At 35.9% G+C, this 17568-nt stretch overlaps 1 protein-coding gene across 1 annotated transcript in view; it reads left to right on the top strand.

Annotated features, from left to right (window-relative positions):
* The window catches only part of GPHN (gephyrin), a gene marked incomplete at its 5' end in the record, with an annotated part of 204284 nt that overhangs the window by 84941 nt on the left and 101775 nt on the right, over positions 1–17568 (top strand). The window contains 4 exons of the mRNA XM_009283545.1: positions 2835–2929; positions 7419–7485; positions 11618–11890; positions 13181–13288. Coding sequence (XP_009281820.1) covers positions 2835–2929; positions 7419–7485; positions 11618–11890; positions 13181–13288 — 543 coding nt within the window. The remainder of the gene's footprint in view (positions 1–2834; positions 2930–7418; positions 7486–11617; positions 11891–13180; positions 13289–17568) is intronic.

Genomic DNA, 17568 nt, shown 5'->3' on the forward strand with positions numbered 1-17568 from the left:
CAGCCTTGGTAGAATACTGGTAAAACGTGAAGGGACTGAGTCACTAATTCTTTAATAGTTTGCATGCAGGTAGATGTTGGTACCAGACAGTTAACTCCTGAGCTGGACACAGATGAAAATCTAGTTTTGCCATCTCTCTTCCACCCTTCCTTCAAACCTGAAAGAAGTATTAGAAAACCTGGCCACCAGCACTTTGGTACATTGTTAGGTGAAACAAAGAGTTGTTACAGATAGACACAAAGTATCTGCAAATCACTGTAGCACCGCTAATTTCATTCATATATGCATAGCTAATTAAGAGTGTGCTTCCCAATGTGATGGTGATTTCAGTTCCTGCACACTGCACATTTTAAGTTGTGTTATTTGAGGACATCCCAAGAGTGGACTTCCCAGTGGCTGATTTCAAGAGCAGATGTCACTGTAAAAGTTGTTTACTTAGCAGCAGCCTTTTTTTGGTTACATCCATCCAGTCAGGCTGCAAGTATGAAACCAGGAAGCATTCCCCTGTTTCTAGAAGTCTGCCTGCAGTAATAAATATAAGCGTATATATTTTGAAACAGGTTATTTTAAGAAACTTCTGTTGAGGACTGTACTGCTGTTTGGCCTTTCTGCCCTTTCAGATTTTGTTGCTTAGTCTATACATTTTTAATAATCACATTGCCTGCTAGCAGTGACATTTTGTGAAGGTCATTCTTCTTGTGAAGTTGGAGAATGGACTTGAATTTCATTGACGGACTCCCTGAGCTGCAGGATTGTTGTTTATGGAACTCTTTTGCATCTTGTACTACCTTTGAAGCCTGTTTAGAATTTTAACTGATGATATCTTCAAAGTGTCACTGTGCTCAAGGGCAAAAAAGAAATCTCAAAATGCACTTTAAATTTAAAACCATTTTTGCATAGCTTTGAAGCATGGTATTAGCTGAAATAAAAGGCATAGATACAGACTTACTATGTATGCACACACAGAGAATTCCATGTTTCACCAACTTTTTCATTGTCAGCAAAGTGTCCCTTCACCATTGCAATGCCTTTTTCTTCTGTACTATAAAAATCGTCAGGTCTATGGATAGTCTTAAGAATTTTTAATGTGATAATTGATAATTTAATACCTCAGCAGGTATCTTTAGGCAATCACCCTCAGTGGAGAGGTTTTAATTTTGTCTACATCACTCCTAGCCTGCTTCTTCTCATTTTCCCTGTGTAGAAATACAGACACTGGGTTGTATTTATATGCGTTTTCTGTTTCTGAGTAGAGGATGGCAGATACTAAAACCAACGTGCTATGCTTGAAATAAAAGAGGCTGTGGTGTCAGCTACTGAATTAAAATTGCTTGGTTTTGTATAAACCAAAGTTCCTGCTTCCCACAACTGAGCACATACCAAGTTTGCTTATTAATAAAAGATCTGAAGGTTTACTTGATAGTTTGTGTCTGATGGCTTCTGATACTGACGTATTCTTTTAAAACATGTTAAATGTTAGTGGCCATGTTTGAGAATATGACCACTTGAATATCTGTGCTTTTCAGGGATATTGTTTTTCGGTTTTATTTATTGCTTTCTGTAAATGTTTTAGCTGTATAGCTAGTATAGGACTCCTGGATCCTTCTCATAGGCATGCCGTTGGGTTAATTCTGTCGTTTTCCTTCTCTATGACTTTGTTTTTCTGTTTGTAACCTCGGAGCTTACAAAAGTACAAGGATGTGATTTATAATTTAATCCTTCCCACAAAATAATTTGTCTGGTTTTCTTCCATTTTATTCTTTTGCTATATCAAACTGCCAAGAAAATTTAGCGTATTCAGAGCTAAGATGTGCTTTTCAATTTCTATTTTGATCGCTGTACCATCAAAGCGTTGTAGTTTGGCTGGATGTTTTACAATGGATTTCACAGTTTTATGAGCATTGCTAACATTTTAGTTGTGCCAAATAACTTAGAATCTTGTTTCAGAACATGAAACAAGATGATCCACTGAACAGCAACTACTGTGAGGGAAATGAAGAGAGGGTAGGACTGTAACCTGCCTTTGAGGTGTTATATCCTAACTGAAGTTAGAGGTTGGGAGACTGGACAAACTGTGCATTTGAGAAAATTTGTGTTAGGAAGTAAGGACAGAAGGTTGTGCACATCCCAGAAAAATAATTTTCCATCTGATTCCCTGTGTAGAAAAAGGACTGAAAAGACAAGAATTTTCAGACTCTGCTTCCAGGCTTCTCGATGCCCACTGCATATGGACTGCTTGTGAATAAAAGCCACCAGCCTGTTTGGAACCGCTGTTTTGCTGACATGATCAAAAGGGAAGGCCTCAGCCTCTGGCCATTATCATTACCATTTTACTATTTGCCTGCCTGCCTGCTACATGGGCTTCCCTTTGCAAATTTTTTTTCTGTCTTTTGCGCAGACCGATTCACCCTTCTCATGCCTGGGAAAATCTCAACAGGAAAACGTACATGAGATTGATGAGGAAGAGAAGGCAGTTACATTTGGTCTTGTCTTTGCTTATTCCCAAATATTTTTTCCTTTCTGTTAGAAGGAGTTGTTGTTATTTATGTGGTGTTGGTTAACATCTCCTATATATATAGGGTCCTGACTTTTAACATTTTCTATAGGAGTCTTTACAGTACAGCTAACAATGCTTCTTCCCAACCCCTTGTCTTTCCCTATTTTACACAACCAAGAGAAAATTCTTTAACATATTTCAGTGTTGAGAATTTAGCAAGGACGTCTCTTGGCAGAAACAAAAAAAGGAGATATTCTTACCCAAATTTTAGCTGGTTTCATATTTCTCTTGTCCTTGTACTTCTTCACTCACTTTGCTATTTAATCTTTGATTGCAGGCCACTAAAGAAGTAATAGAGCGAGAAGCCCCAGGGATGGCCCTGGCAATGCTGATGGGATCACTTAATGTTACCCCTCTGGGCATGCTCTCTAGGTAAGACTATTTCCTTCAAAAGATGAGGTGAACTATTTCCTTAGAAATACACATTGTCATGAAATGACTATACAGAAATAACTGAAGATTGCCATTGTTATCAAGACTAGAAGTCTTAACTTCAGAGAAGTGGCCAAATTCTAAGAATGGTAATTGCATTCTCTCATTTAATTCCCTTTGTTGTCTCCGTTAGACACTGTATCCTCCTGTATTTTCTGTGCCAGGTTATTTGTAATATTGATGCATGCTGTTAAACAGCTGTCTTTTCATCCTAGAGCTGTGGCATTTCGGTGGTGAGTGAAGAATTCTTCTATATGTTGTTCATCAAGTACTAAAATGCTTTGTTTAGCAAAAAAAACCCTTGATAAATACAAATGTATTGTTTTGATACTGCTTTTATTCCGGTATCAGCAAAAGCTCTCTGAATAAGTTAAATGCTATTTTATCCCATGCTTTCAGGTATAGTACTTCAACTCCTAGGGTTTGGTATTTCTTACTAAATAATTAGTAACTGTTTCTCTGCCTGTTGGTGTTTCTTTTTTATCAGTGACATCTCTTGTTATCCTGTATTTCTTTCTGGAGTTGATTTTTATTTTATTCCTTCAATTTACCTAATTTACCTATGATAGACTTAGTAATATCAATACCTTTCATAAGTTAGTTTGTGCTTGCACATTATTTCAAGGTAACTAAGAAACGATGGCTGTTACAGGTTTTTGATTTCTCGTATAATGAGGGTATAACAAGAAAATAATTATATAAGAAATAAAGAAGGAACTTTCAAATCTGCAACTTTGTATTTAGATACTTGCCTTTTTAAAGGACATTTAGATGAGAGGTTTAGTGATTTGGCAAGGTATTTTAAAACTTTCATATCGCGTATCACATATCTGAAAGGGCAACATTACCAGGTTAACACCTTCAGATTCTGTCCAAATTAGCAAGTATTTTCTTCTTTTTATCTGATACAATTTTTTATATAATAGTTTGTGTTTATCTGAAGGGAAAGGATAACAGAATACTACCACAAGGAGAGGAGAGGTTAATTTAGCTGTCCTGTTTCTGATCAAGAAAAGGATAGCCATTTAGATGACGCTACCAAGTTTGATTTAGGATGTGGTGTGATCAGGATGGCTGAAGGGATGTTGTAATGGTAGTGGAACCAAAATGGTGGATTGCAACCTGACTCTTCTGTACATATAGCAAGAAAATGTCCCTTAAACTACAGCCCCTCTCGGTAGTAATTGATGACAATGATGGGAGATAACATTACAGAGATGCTGCATGCAATCGTATTAGGCCTTAAAGAATTTCCCAGTGAAAACCTTTACTTCAGGCCTAAAAGTAATCAGCAATCATAATCATTATTTTTATAACACTGTTCAGATCATAAAGTTAAGTATACAAAAATTACAGAATTACAGCATTATGGTTTCTTGTGCAATCTCAGTTCTGCATAAATGCACATGTGTTATGATTACTTTTTTTGTAGAACTCCTCTGCAAATGCTTAAGATGGAGGAAGGAAATCTACTTTTCTTTGTTTTGGTTGTCCGATGTGTAATCGTATATTGGTTTTGGTGCTCTTTATTCAGAATCTTCTCTGAATGCAGACTCACTTCCTCTGGGATTTTTCTTACATGATTATTTATTCTAAGACACAAATTGTTAATATATTTTCACAGAAAATTCTGCAAATTGAGGTAGTGTTGTAATCCCCCCTTACAATGAGAACTAAGGTACATATTAAGAGAATACACTAATTTTAGGTACACAGTTTGAGATATGTAGATCCTAATTTTTCAAAGTATTTAACATTAAATGTCACTTGTCCTAGGCTTACCTCTCATTGACTTCATTTTGAAATGAAGTTCTGATGGATAATTTTGCATGTAATTTATTTGATTTTTCAAAAAAACAAAAGCAGAAGTTCATTATGCAACATTAAGCTGACACTTCTATAAATCACCTGCAGGTTTGGAAATGTTAGGTCAATCGTGTTGAATTTTATCACGTGAACTTTTAAAAATTGTTATAGCCTGTCTTGCTGACTATGGGCCAGCATTAGGAAGTGGTGAGTTTTTTTGTAGACTGGATTCACAGATACTTATGGGCAAATGAGGGGCAGTGAGACTCTCACAGTTTGCATTCAGTCCTAAGGTCCAGCAGAGTATCTTAGAGTGTCATAGACCTTTTTATGTGTTTCCTGAAAGTGTTTCCTTTTCTTCTCTGTGACCTTCCAAAACTGTCCTTGTCCCAGAATTATCTCTTCCCTCCACCTGGTTCCTTACTTGTCAACTACCCATGCCGTGCCAGTCTTTATTGAGGCTTTTTAAAGCACGCTCTGTCTCCTTGCCCATCTATTCTGCTTTTACCAGCATAATTTTTTCCCAGGGAGATCATGTTTTTTTCCCAAAGAGATCATGTTCTCTATTCCTACTTCTGCATCAGACCTGTATTTCTTTCTTCCTACATCCATTTTTTTCTTTCTCCCGTGTCCTGTTTTTCCTTCCGCTCCCTTGCTTCTATTTGTATTCTTCTTTCTCAGACTTCTTTGTTTTTTCTTAGAATTTCTGTCCACTGCATCACAAAGCTGAGGATAGCATGAGATCCACAGCATCTCCCTCAACTGTTCTGCATTTGGAGGAATATAATTAATTTAACTCTCAAATTATCCAGAATGCATGCACATTTTGTGTGCTTTTATGTTGTGAGCGCACACAATATTTTTTGCAAGCCGTGCAGTTCTTAGGTACTTCTACTTACTTTTACATGCTCTCTTGAGAAATTTTTGGCAGCTCCATTTCTGTCTTGAGCCACTAGATGTGATTATTGGCAGGTAAAACTTGTAGCCTTCAGGAGAATGGCTGCTGGTTTAGTCCTTTTTTATTACTGGTTGGTTGTACTGGTCATTTAGCTTATAACGTTCAAAATTATTTAAAGCAGAATAAAAGACCCAAGAAGATTATTAAAGGAGCTATCTGCCAAACACAATTCCACTTCATTTTAATTCCCCTGTGGATAATTCCTATTTCCTTTATTTTGAATCTGTCATAAACTGTATCCCACGTATGGGATTTGCTGGATTGAGTTTGTACAATCTTGTTGCAGTTTGACTACAGCAACAAGAGTAAATAAGCACATTTCTTTAACTCAGGCTCTTCATCTTTGTATTGCAGTAGAGCATTCCTCAACTACCTGGAATTCTTTCTTAACTGAAGGTATATAGTGTGCAAGAAGTGAATATGGGAAAACAGAGGCTAGGAGTCAGGCAATATTCAAGCTGCCAGTTTAAAATAAGACTTCTCTTCAGGCTGGCTTGACTGTGATATCAAAAGTTCGTTTTGTGGCACAAAAGTGGTCTCTGTGCTATTTAATTGTGATCATTATGACAGCTGTCACTAGAATACTTGCTACCCTGCTAGAAAATGCTATGCTACCAATAAATGACATTAATCACTGAGAATTATTCGTATAAGAAGAAATCCAGGGAAGTTGGCTACCCCACAAACCACGTCCTTGGGCTCAAAATTTTTGGTAATGCCCTATCAAGAGATTATTTTATTTTCTGTTCTGTCTTCACTTATGGCTCATGTTTTTGTTTGATAAAGAGATTGTTACACAATTTCTCTCAACTGTAGTCTCCATATCTTTGTGGTTTGGTTTCGTACTTTTACTTTTTTCTTATCCTTATATCCCAGTCCTGGGTTTTTCACCAGTGGGTTCGTAAACAGTGGAGAAAGGCAGGAGGCATTCTTTACAACCTCAAGACAAAATCCAGTAATTTTAATTTTTTTTTCTTGAAAAATATTTAGCTAGAAGGAGGAAGAGGCAAACTCTAAACAACAGAAAGCATTCAGCACTTGGGTGTCGAAGTTCAGCCCTGCATCAAGGCCAAAGGAATTCACTAAAGATAAAAATAAAATAAAATCTTCCATCTTTGATAGTTGGTTTTGTCTTTTTTTTGAGGGGGAAGGAAAGTCTGTTAGGAAGAATGAGATATGAATTGCATAAGTGCAGTTTTCACTTGAGAGATACTTCCCTCTGTGCTTTTCTTATGTTGCATCTTTAAAAAAAAAAGAAGACATATTTGAATTAATGCAACCAGCATGACTTAGTATTTTTACCTGGCAAGGGAAATAGTGTTTGACACCATCAATTACGTTACAAAGCAACCGTGTATATGAGCAAATACGGACTATATCAAAGAATGTATTGGGTGCAAGTAAACAATAGAATTAAGGGAGCTACACAGATCTAAAAAAGATGGAGATCTAGCCAGTGTTTATACTATCAATTAAATGTTAGACTCTGTCAGCCTTACTTGATGCTTTTTCAGCTCAGCTTCTCCTGAGCAAATATTTTTAGATGCTGGAAATTGAGTTTACAATGCTGATAAATAATGGAATTTATCTTAAATGCTCAGTTCTTGTTTCTACAGCGGCGAAAGTTGCATGCGAGAATTTCACTCTGGGTTTCTTTCTTTTCAGACCCGTGTGTGGAATCAGAGGGAAAACTCTCATAATTAATCTGCCAGGTAGCAAGAAAGGGTCACAGGTAAGAAGTGTTCTTACTGATCTGCTACTGAGGACCCCTGATAAGCACCTCCCATTGTTCTGAATGGTAGAAAGTACTCACTACAACAAATTTTACAAAAGTGAATTGAAATACATATTCATATAACTGAATGCACCATCACTCTCAGTCAGGAATGATACAATTCCGATCTGATTGAAGGTACTGTGTGACCAGGACAGCATTACATGTAGTGCAAGAGAGCGCTCACTGTAGCAGGCAGTGCTAATGAAGAGTCTAATGGTCTCTTACACTTCCTTCTTCTCTAGTCAGTCTGTACCTGATCCCTGTGTTGTCTACAGCTTCCAAGAAAGCGTTCTTTTCCACACAGAAGTAAGAGGAAGTCCTAATGTATGGTAAAACTTGCTGGAGTATGAAGAATATTCCTAATTTTGGTCAGCAAGAGGGAAAAAAAGGAACATCATTTTTAAGAATTTGAGGATCTTTTAAATCTTTTGGCTATGGGTATCAGACTTTACACCCTTTATACAGTTTGTTTTCTGAATTTTTTTTGTGTGTTAGTAAGGTTAGATCTTTCCAGTGCTCGCTCTTTCTGTGTAGTTGGCTGATAGATCCAGAAAAACAGCCTTCTCCACACAAACACTGCTAAGCTGAATAGTGGGCTGTACAACCTGATACAAAACTGCTAAGGTAGATCCCCCATCAGTCATGAGAACGTATTTCTCCAGGGCTCAGACTATGTCAGTGGCCTTGTTAAAAAATATCTTTACCGCTGGCCTCTAACAAATGTGTACCTGGTAGTTTATCAACGTCTTCTGAACCAGTAGTACCCAATCACAGAGGAGACAGTACTAATGTGTTTGGCAGCACAGCCCTGAAGTCATTGTTGTTTGAAAGACTTATGTCTGGAGATATATAAAGAATGTTTGTGGGCTGTCACCTGGAAGTTGAAGAGGAAATGTTTTGAATACTATTATCTTAAGCAGCCATCACAGGTTTTCAGATACACTGTCTACATGTTTCAATTCAAGGACTCAGTAAGCCTTCCTATGATTCTACCATTCCTTAGAGCCTTTTTAGGAAATCTAATGAGACTCTGTAATTGCAAAGAAATTAAAAAGCCTTCAAAACATGCAACAAGCATTGGAGGATGGTGGGGCAGGAGTATATCTACTTGAAAGTCTTCCGCTTATGAGTGGGAAGTCATATGTATATACATGGATTTAACGTAGCAATGGGCCCCACATCTTAGAGAACTGGTGCACCAGTAAGAACACTTTTTTAGAAGTCTGTACTTCTTTTGTTGAATTATGGAAGAGATGAAATAGCCTACAATCTCTGATGGTTTTTGTTGTATTCAGTAGCACTCCTAACATGCTAAGTACAGAAGAAATGGTCGTTTTCTGCCCTGAGGCACTCAGACTGTGAAGATTGGTAAATTGTAGAAAGAGGATGAGGAAAAGAAATGGAAAAATGTTAATAGTTATTTTAACAATAGTTTGATATAAAGTAAGTAATAAAAAAGGTAATTCTGCTGGAAAAGATGGAAAAATGAAGTATTTTAACAATAGTTTGATATAAAGTAAGTAATAAAAAAGGTAATTCTGCTGGAAAAGAAAAAAATGTCATATGATTTCATTATACAAGCAAGCTTTTTATAAACTGATTATTTATTTGTTCCTGTCATGATGAGACTTTGTTCTGTCACAATTTATTTTAATATGAAACATCTTTAAAGTATCAGATTTCAGCAAAGATTTTTAAGACTAATAGTAGAGAAAATTGCTCCGTAACAGGCTGGCTCTCAAGAACCAAATAGGACGGGTTGTTACCAGAAATTTCTCTCAGTTCTCTCTTTTATGATTTGCTAATTTCCTTTCCACCATATTAATACAATCATATAAGAAGCTTGTAGAAAGCTATGAAATTGCAGCAGTATACATATTTCATTAATAAAATGTTAATAGAAAATGGCAGCAGTGTAAATGTTCCATCTCAAAAATGGACACAATGCCAAATGTGTTTTCTCCAGGGAACGTTTGTGTGGCACGTACCACTGAATCAGGATCTGTAGAATACTTCCATTTTTGTGTTGTTCTGATCTGTTTTCTTTTCTTTTAGCCTTGCAAAAGGTATTTCATGTTATGAAAGAGGGCAAAGTGTGAAATTACCAGATGCTTGTTGAAATCACTGAGTCTATGGCAATTTTCATAATTGTACTAACAATTGCCTAAAACAATGAATTTTACAAATAGCATGAGCTTTTAGAGTACTTACTGGGAACCTATTCATCAACAGTCAAGTCAACAAGGCTTTATTTCAGTGGTAGGAGTGGGGGACATGCTTCTCTAATGAGATAATCATTAATGTACCTTTTCATGATTATTGGTCAGTTCACAGATTGTTGTCCTTGTTTACCGCTTACTTGAGGTCTGCTTTTTTACTGAAGTAATGATGGTTGTATGCTTCAGTATTTTAAACCATTTTTAAAATAATATTGTGAAGGCACAATAACTCCAAGGTTTGCAGTTACATTAGAAGTTATAATTCTTTATTATGTTTACAAATATATTTTAATATATATTCATTATATACAGCATTTTATGGTCATCCAGTTTACTCCAGTTCTTCAGAGTGCCAAATTGAATGTTTAAAGAATTTATAAATCTATGAAGTAGTCTGACTTTTCATTACTCTTAACGGAGCAACTGAAAGGTGGGTTCTTATTTAGAAGCTTTGAGGAAATAGTGTTTGTGAGTCATGTTTTTGACTTACAAAGTGGCTTATATAAACTCTAGTAATTTCTGATGAATGGTTTGCTCTTTATTTTCTTAAAATAGTCATTTTTATTTATTGAAAATATTTGGCAGAGTATCTATTTACAAAATATTTATCATTATTTATTTTCTGGATACTCTAAAATGTTGGAATACATTTTTAAAAATCTTCCTTATGCTTGAAACAAAACCGAAAATGAAGTGCAACAAAAGGAATAATGTCAGCTTTCTCTGTCAACTTACATGTTCCCTAACTGCACTGCCATGGCAATTCATTCTTGTGACCCTGCCATCATTTTCCAATAATTTAATGTTTATATGCAGTCTGCTCAAATGACATGAAGAAAACTCTTTACTGAGGTGTCTGGGAGGAGGATGGGAGACAATAGTCACAAATTGAAGAAGGTAGCTTCCAGCTGGATAAAACGAAAAGAAAAAGAAAATCACTTTGAGGGTAATTAGGCATTAGAACAGGTTGACAAGAAGGGCTGTGGAGTCTCTGTTCTTGGATTTTTTCAAGACTTCACTGAAGAAAGCCCTAAGCAACCTGTCTGAATTCTGTATTGACCCTGATCTGAGCAGGAGGCTGCAGTGCGTGATGTCCTGAAGTTCCTCTTTGATTTGATGAAATACTAGCATATTTTAGCAGCAGAGGTAGCTATATATGTATATGCCCTTTATGGAACAAGAAGAACAGTTACATGGTGTCTGCATTTTTGCTTTCTCCAGCCATATAAAATAAACTTTCTAATTGCTTTTAAGCTTCTAGAGCAAGGAAAGGTTTGAAAAATAGGTTATTTATCAACATTTTTTTCTGAGTTACATAAAATTATAATGACATCAGTGTAGTTTGTCATTCTTCCAGCATATAGGATAAGACCATGAATAAAAAAGGATATAATTATATAAAAGCCTAATTATGGAAACCCTTATGAATTGTTCTCTAATTGTGAAGGAACATATTAGAATGATTTGAAGCTAATATCCCTGCAGGGATGGAGTTAATGTTTTTATTCTGCATTTTTGTAGCATTCTGCCAACTGCTGTGAACTAGTTTCTGTATTATGTATTCATGAAAATTTAACTCTTGTTTTCCAAAGTTTTAATCCAATATTAGCTTAATTACAGTAGCCCCATTGTACAACTTACTATATTTGCATGAAAAAAGGCAAAAATATATAGTATAGTCCCCAGTTCTGGTTCTGAGTTTGGTTTTTTACCATCTATGAGCAATTGCATAGGGCATTTAAGGTTTTATTTATGATCGGGTGAGAAGATACATCTAAATCCCAAATATCTTTTAAGAGTAAATCTGAAAAATCCCTATTTACATCTGCAGGTAACTTTTCATAGTCTTTTTTTCTTGTTGTGCATAGGAATGTTTTCAGTTTATACTGCCAGCCCTACCTCACGCCATTGATCTTTTGCGGGATGCCATTGTAAAAGTAAAGGAGGTACATGATGAGCTTGAAGATCTACCTTCACCACCACCTCCTCTTTCTCCTCCTCCAACCACCAGCCCTCACAAGCAGACAGAAGACAAAGGAGTACAGTGTGAGGAAGAGGAGGAAGAGAAGAAGGATAGTGGAGTTGCCTCAACAGAGGACAGTTCTTCTTCACATATCACGGCAGCAGCCATTGCAGCTAAGGTGAGTCTGGCTTGTTTCCCTAAGAGACCCTTTAGTTTCTAGCTCAGGTACTTTCCACCAATATTCATTTGCATGTTAAGACTGTACATTGACGTCTGTGTGGTCAAAGCGATGTATTTTAGGTACGTTTTGTAGAAATATAGCTTCATAAAAATATATTAATCCTGTTTTGGTAGGTGATCTCAAATTTCAGTGGGAGTTATATATTGTTTATTATCTTGACGATAACCATCGTCATTATCAAAACATAATTTTATGATACCATTCTGATGTGACAGATTATTTTTAGTGTGTTTTTTTTTAATTCAAAGTACTCACACACCTGAACATGCAAAGTCCAGTAGGTGGCATATTAAGGAATCGCAACAAAATTTTCTAAGCCATAATATCTATTTTGAAAAGAAAATGTTGGTTTCTAAAAACATTGATAAAAAGTATGACAGATAGGTAGCAGGTTAAGCAATAAGCTCTCCAGACTACTGTATTCCAGTGTGCATGTCCACGTAAGAGATGTGAAATTCTGCCGCAAAACTAAATGTCATCACATTGTCTTTATAGACTTGCTTTAGCCAGTAATTATAGATCAACATTACTCAAACCAAAACAATAAATTTGAGACTACAAAAGGAAAAAATTAGATAACACTTGCAAATTATTTCAGTTCAAATTTTAAATGTTTTCCAAAGAAATATGTTATTTGAAGCAATATATAAATATTTACCTCAGTTTTATGTCTTCAGTTTTCAAATGGAAAGACAATGTATTCCTACGTGTTTGGAAAGGGTTTTTTCCAAACTGCTTTGTTCTGTATTTACTCCACAAATTGTACTTTTAATTCCTATTGTGGGAATTGAAAGTCTAAGTAACTCAAAACTATATTAAACAATTTCTAAACCAAAGCAGCAACATTCTAACTCCAGAAATGTGAATTCAGGTCTGAGACATCTTGACATTTCTAAGACAGCTGCAGCTGGAGATCATCTCCTCATGTGCAGGAAATCCTGATTACATATGTCTTTACAGGGATGAATTAAGGTAATTACCACTTGCAAGTTTCAGTTTTTATTAATGCAAATTTCAAATTGATTAACGTCTTTTGATATTGGCAAAGATAAATAATAAGTGCAATTTTTAAAGGCAGAAAATACCTGAGATCTAAACTGGCTGTGTTCATATGAGCTTGGCATTTCAGTGTCACACCTGTTTTCACCTCATTCTTTCAGTCATTTGCTTGTATAGTTTCATGTTTTCCTGTCACTGTATTCATAGCTGTTATGTGTTGTGCATTAGAAGCATCCATCCTACACCAGTTCAGCTGTTATCATGGCAAAAGGTGAACAGCCCATCCCTGGTCTCATCAGTTATTGCCATCACGCAGCAGGCAGTGCAGGAGAACCGGTAAGAGACACGTCCAAGAGGCTTTTGCACTAACAGTAGCTAAAAATACACTGCCTGCCTCCTAGTCTACTGTGTGAACAGACAGTGTTACTTATTTTCTTCTAACAAATACACATCAGTGCTATCTTTTAGAGAACATGCTACAGAAAATACTCTGTTTAAGATACAGGGCTAAACAAGGTAAAGTTTGCATGCATTGCCAGTTTGAATCATTTGGCTGCTGAGATAATCGTTGCTATAAAGCCTGTGTTTCTGATTAGTCATCGGCTTTATCATCTAATATACTCAATAATTGAATAGAATTAAAATAATCTCCTAAAACTACTGCTTTAGAGCTATGAAATTTTGGTATCTTTTTCCCCTTCGTTTGCCTTGCTTTGCTTTTTTCTCTCAATAGTTAGTTTGTCAACATAATACAGCATTTGCACTGGGTGTTCATAGTTTGCTTTCATCACTTGCAGTTCCTCCCTTATTTTTGTGTTCTGTTTAGAAGTAGAATTTCTCAAAAACAGAAGAAAAGACTTGAGGAGTCAGGATACAGTGGACTTTACTATAAATTACTGGATTTTAGTGAATAGTAGGCAACTATTTCAATGAATGGTAGAAAGGACTTAGTTTATTATAACCCAGAGGTTATAACTCAGGCTCTAACAAAATACTATACTTTGTTTTCTGTCTCCCAAAGGTTTAGCCTAGGCTTGAATCAAGATAGAATAATGGCTACAGTATCATCAGGAATGAAACATAATTTACTGTACTAATAACTGTGGGTTAGAGAAACCTAAGGAAGGCAGTTGGCCTAGAGAGAGTTGTGCTGTCTCACCTTTCATTCCATGTCAGGCAGCAAACGGGGTATAAGTTCTTGGGAAAATATGTCACTAGATTTGATGACCAGAGGCTGCACCTTCTTGTTCCCTTAGGCAAATAGTAATTTAAACCATCAATCAAATAGCGTAACACCTCTGTATTTAAAACATGATGACCATGTCTCTTGAAAAGTCAATTAGGAAATGTGAAGGCTTTAAAGTTCACACACCTGATGATAAAGCTATATATGTGTACATACATAAAAACACACACATTTATTCCAATAGTTTCATTTTTTTTAGTTGAGATTACTAAACTAGAATTTGCACCATATTCCTCAGTGTCAGTAAAACGGCGAATTCAGCCTCTCTGAAGCACGCTGTTAAGCTGTCATCGAGGGTTCTGTGCCCTTTTGCAAATTACTCTTGAGCTATTGTTTTATGCATTCTGTAATCCAAATCAGATCTTCAAACTCAGAGCTGGAAGTGGCTAGTTTTTCAGAAGGTTGTTGTTTTTTTAAGCTGTCCTCTCTCAATGTTTTTAAGACATTTTTGCTTTTGTATAACAATCATAGTAATTACCATCTACAGCTTGTTTTCTTAGTACCTCACCAGCACTGTCAATCTTTGTTCCAGTCCTGGGCAAAAGAGAATAAAGAGCTCATATCTTTTCCTTTTTCCCCTTCTTGTCAACATTTAGTTCTCTAATCTGAAAACACAAATATTTAAACCCATATGACCTTTTCCAGAAGTACTTTTATATCAGATAAAAATTGTAGAAGCAATAACTGATGGATATGGTGGATATCTTTCTCTGTCACTTCATTCATTTCTCATTCATTTCTTTCTCCATCAGTATGTTACAACAGGTTTTCCACTCCAGCTAGTGCAAACAGAAACTATTTTCACTAAACTTAGAGTTTTATTGTACCCCATTTAGAGATTTGGACCTCTACCCTCTATTAAATTTGTTTGCAACTGGCAAATGAGTTGAAAAACTTCAGGGGGAGACATCATAAATACTCAGACTTTCACTTTGTGGAAGTTTTAAAAAACAATAATCTATCCAAAACATAATAATATTCCTGCCCTTCCTTATTGCAGATTTCCAGGTTCCAGGAAACACGGAAATTTCTTATGGGTTTATCAACGTCTTTAATAGGGTTAACAAGAAGTTGTCTTGATTAGAGGCGTAGATTGCCTCAATTTAATTTTAAAAGGAAAAAAACTTATTAAATGTAGGTGAGAAAAATGAGACATTCCCCATATCACATAACATACATGCATAGAAATACCAATCATATTCTATTGTCTCTTTCACTTAATGAACAGTATATATCCATTACATTTTTTATATATTTATGCAGTATGCATATTAGTACCTTCTCCGAAATCAGCAGGTTGTAGTGGTTTAAAGAGAATATTAGTGCTGGGTTTAGCAATACAACAGACTCCGCTGTCATATTAGAGAAATAAACCTCTCGAGAGCAAAATTTGTAACTGTGAACTAACTTAATTCTCTCAGTGAGATTTTGTGTCTGCAAAAGCTAGCAAGCTGAAACTTAGAGTTCTAGGTAGGTTTATATATGGATTGTTTTATGGCATTTGTATTTTCTGTAAAGGTAGTAATTAGGGAATAATTCTCATTGAAATGAAATGCCTGTAATCATCGTTTCCCTTTATTGTCAGCTTCCTTTTCTGATTAATGTCCTGGCTGAAATTTTACTTAAATTGTAATTTTCTCACAGGCAAAAATTAATATTTCACATGCAGTTCAATGGAGACTGGAATTGTCTCAGTCATTTTGTTGCAGAGAGAGTTTTTTGTTCTGAAAAAGGTGATTTTGGATAAAATTTTAGAAGCAATGATTGATGGATATGGTAGATAGAAAAAGAAAAACAAAACAGTTACTTGCCTGAAGGGGATGAGACAATATGTAATATCTGGTTACTCTAGAGTAACCAGAGTAAACTCAGGGAGAACTGGATCATGGTATCATTTGCACAAGCAATATTGTATTTGTATTGTGGGATCTTTAAGTATATAAAAGAGGTAATGGACCCATACAGAATCATATCAAGATGTGTGCAGCTTTTTATCAGAGGAGGTTAGAGAAAGGGTGTCTTATTTGAAGACTTAAAACTATACTTTCTTTTATTGTGTCTTTTTTTATTTTATGCCTTTATCAAAACATAATTTTTTGCTGTATTGTCCTTAGTCGTGGAGATTAAAAGTACAAACTGTTTGCATGATCAGAATATCATTGTCCCTGTTTACCTCTATTTATAGTACATCTCTAAGATGCCATTTGCAAATCAGAGTACTCCAAGTAGAGGCCAGTTAGGCACCGTTTCTGGAGAGGAAGATATCCCCAGCATAATTGTCCACAGTGAAGAGAAACTCTGCTGACTTCATAATTTGTAGTGGAAATTGCAGCATAAGTTACTTAGCCTTGAAAGATCCTCTGAGGAAAGTTGGGGGTTTTTAAATGCTGACAGAAATTGACTGGCAAAAAATACTGCCAGTCTAGAAACACAGCAGTAGAGCAGAAAGCAGGCAGTTGGTGGCATACTGAGAGCAAGATCTGTTTCCACACAACTTATAAACAGGTTATAAATATAAGAAACTCTAACAGGTAGAGGAAGGTTTATGGTGAAATAAGATCCCCTTAGGTATAACCCAGTATCTCTAAGTCAAGGTTGCTAAGTTAGATGTAGTCATTATTTATAGACGGGAACCAAGGAAGTTGAGGGGAAAAAAAGACATAAAAAAGCAGTATGTAATGACTTGAGCCTTAAGATCGGTGATTTTAACTGCACAGAGACAAGCAACAAAGCTGTCTTAATATCCTGACACTGGTCCTAAGGATGCAACAGATTTTAAAAGCTAGGGTTTAAGCTTGTTCCTGGAAAGAGGTACTTTCCAGTGGCTTCTATTTGCCCTAAAGCCTTACTAGGCAAGAATGCTCAAAATGCCTAGATGCAGACTGGGTACAGCATCTCCATTTAAAAAAAAAATCCTGGCTGGAAATGTCCAGTGTTAGTGGTTTGGCTTGTCCCTGGATCTTCATTTCTTGCTTCCTTTTATTGTCTGCTACTGCCATTTCCTCCAAACATGGGGGTTCTTCTGGTGGTTCTCTTGGAACTTGAACATCAGGCTGAGCTAAGAAATTCTTAATGAGCAGAAAGATCTTAAACTGTGTGTATATATTCCATCAAAGACCTGAATTTCTACATTTTCTTGTCTGTTGTGATAGAAAAGTGAATTGCAGGAAGTAAGAGCAGTCTGATCTGGTAGAAGTGCTGCCTCTGAAAAAGGAAGAGGTTAAAATCATGACAATAAAATCAGAATAAGCCTTTGTAGAGAGTGTGTTATAGCGGAATATCTGCTGCATTTTGTGTTGTAGAACTAATGTTAGAGATCAGTTCTCCTATCTGAGGTATTTATCATTCATATGTCTTACCATTTTACACA

Source organism: Aptenodytes forsteri, unplaced genomic scaffold (genome assembly GCF_000699145.1).
Source record: "Aptenodytes forsteri isolate BGI_AS27 unplaced genomic scaffold, ASM69914v1 Scaffold486, whole genome shotgun sequence".
NCBI lineage: Eukaryota > Metazoa > Chordata > Aves > Sphenisciformes > Spheniscidae > Aptenodytes > Aptenodytes forsteri.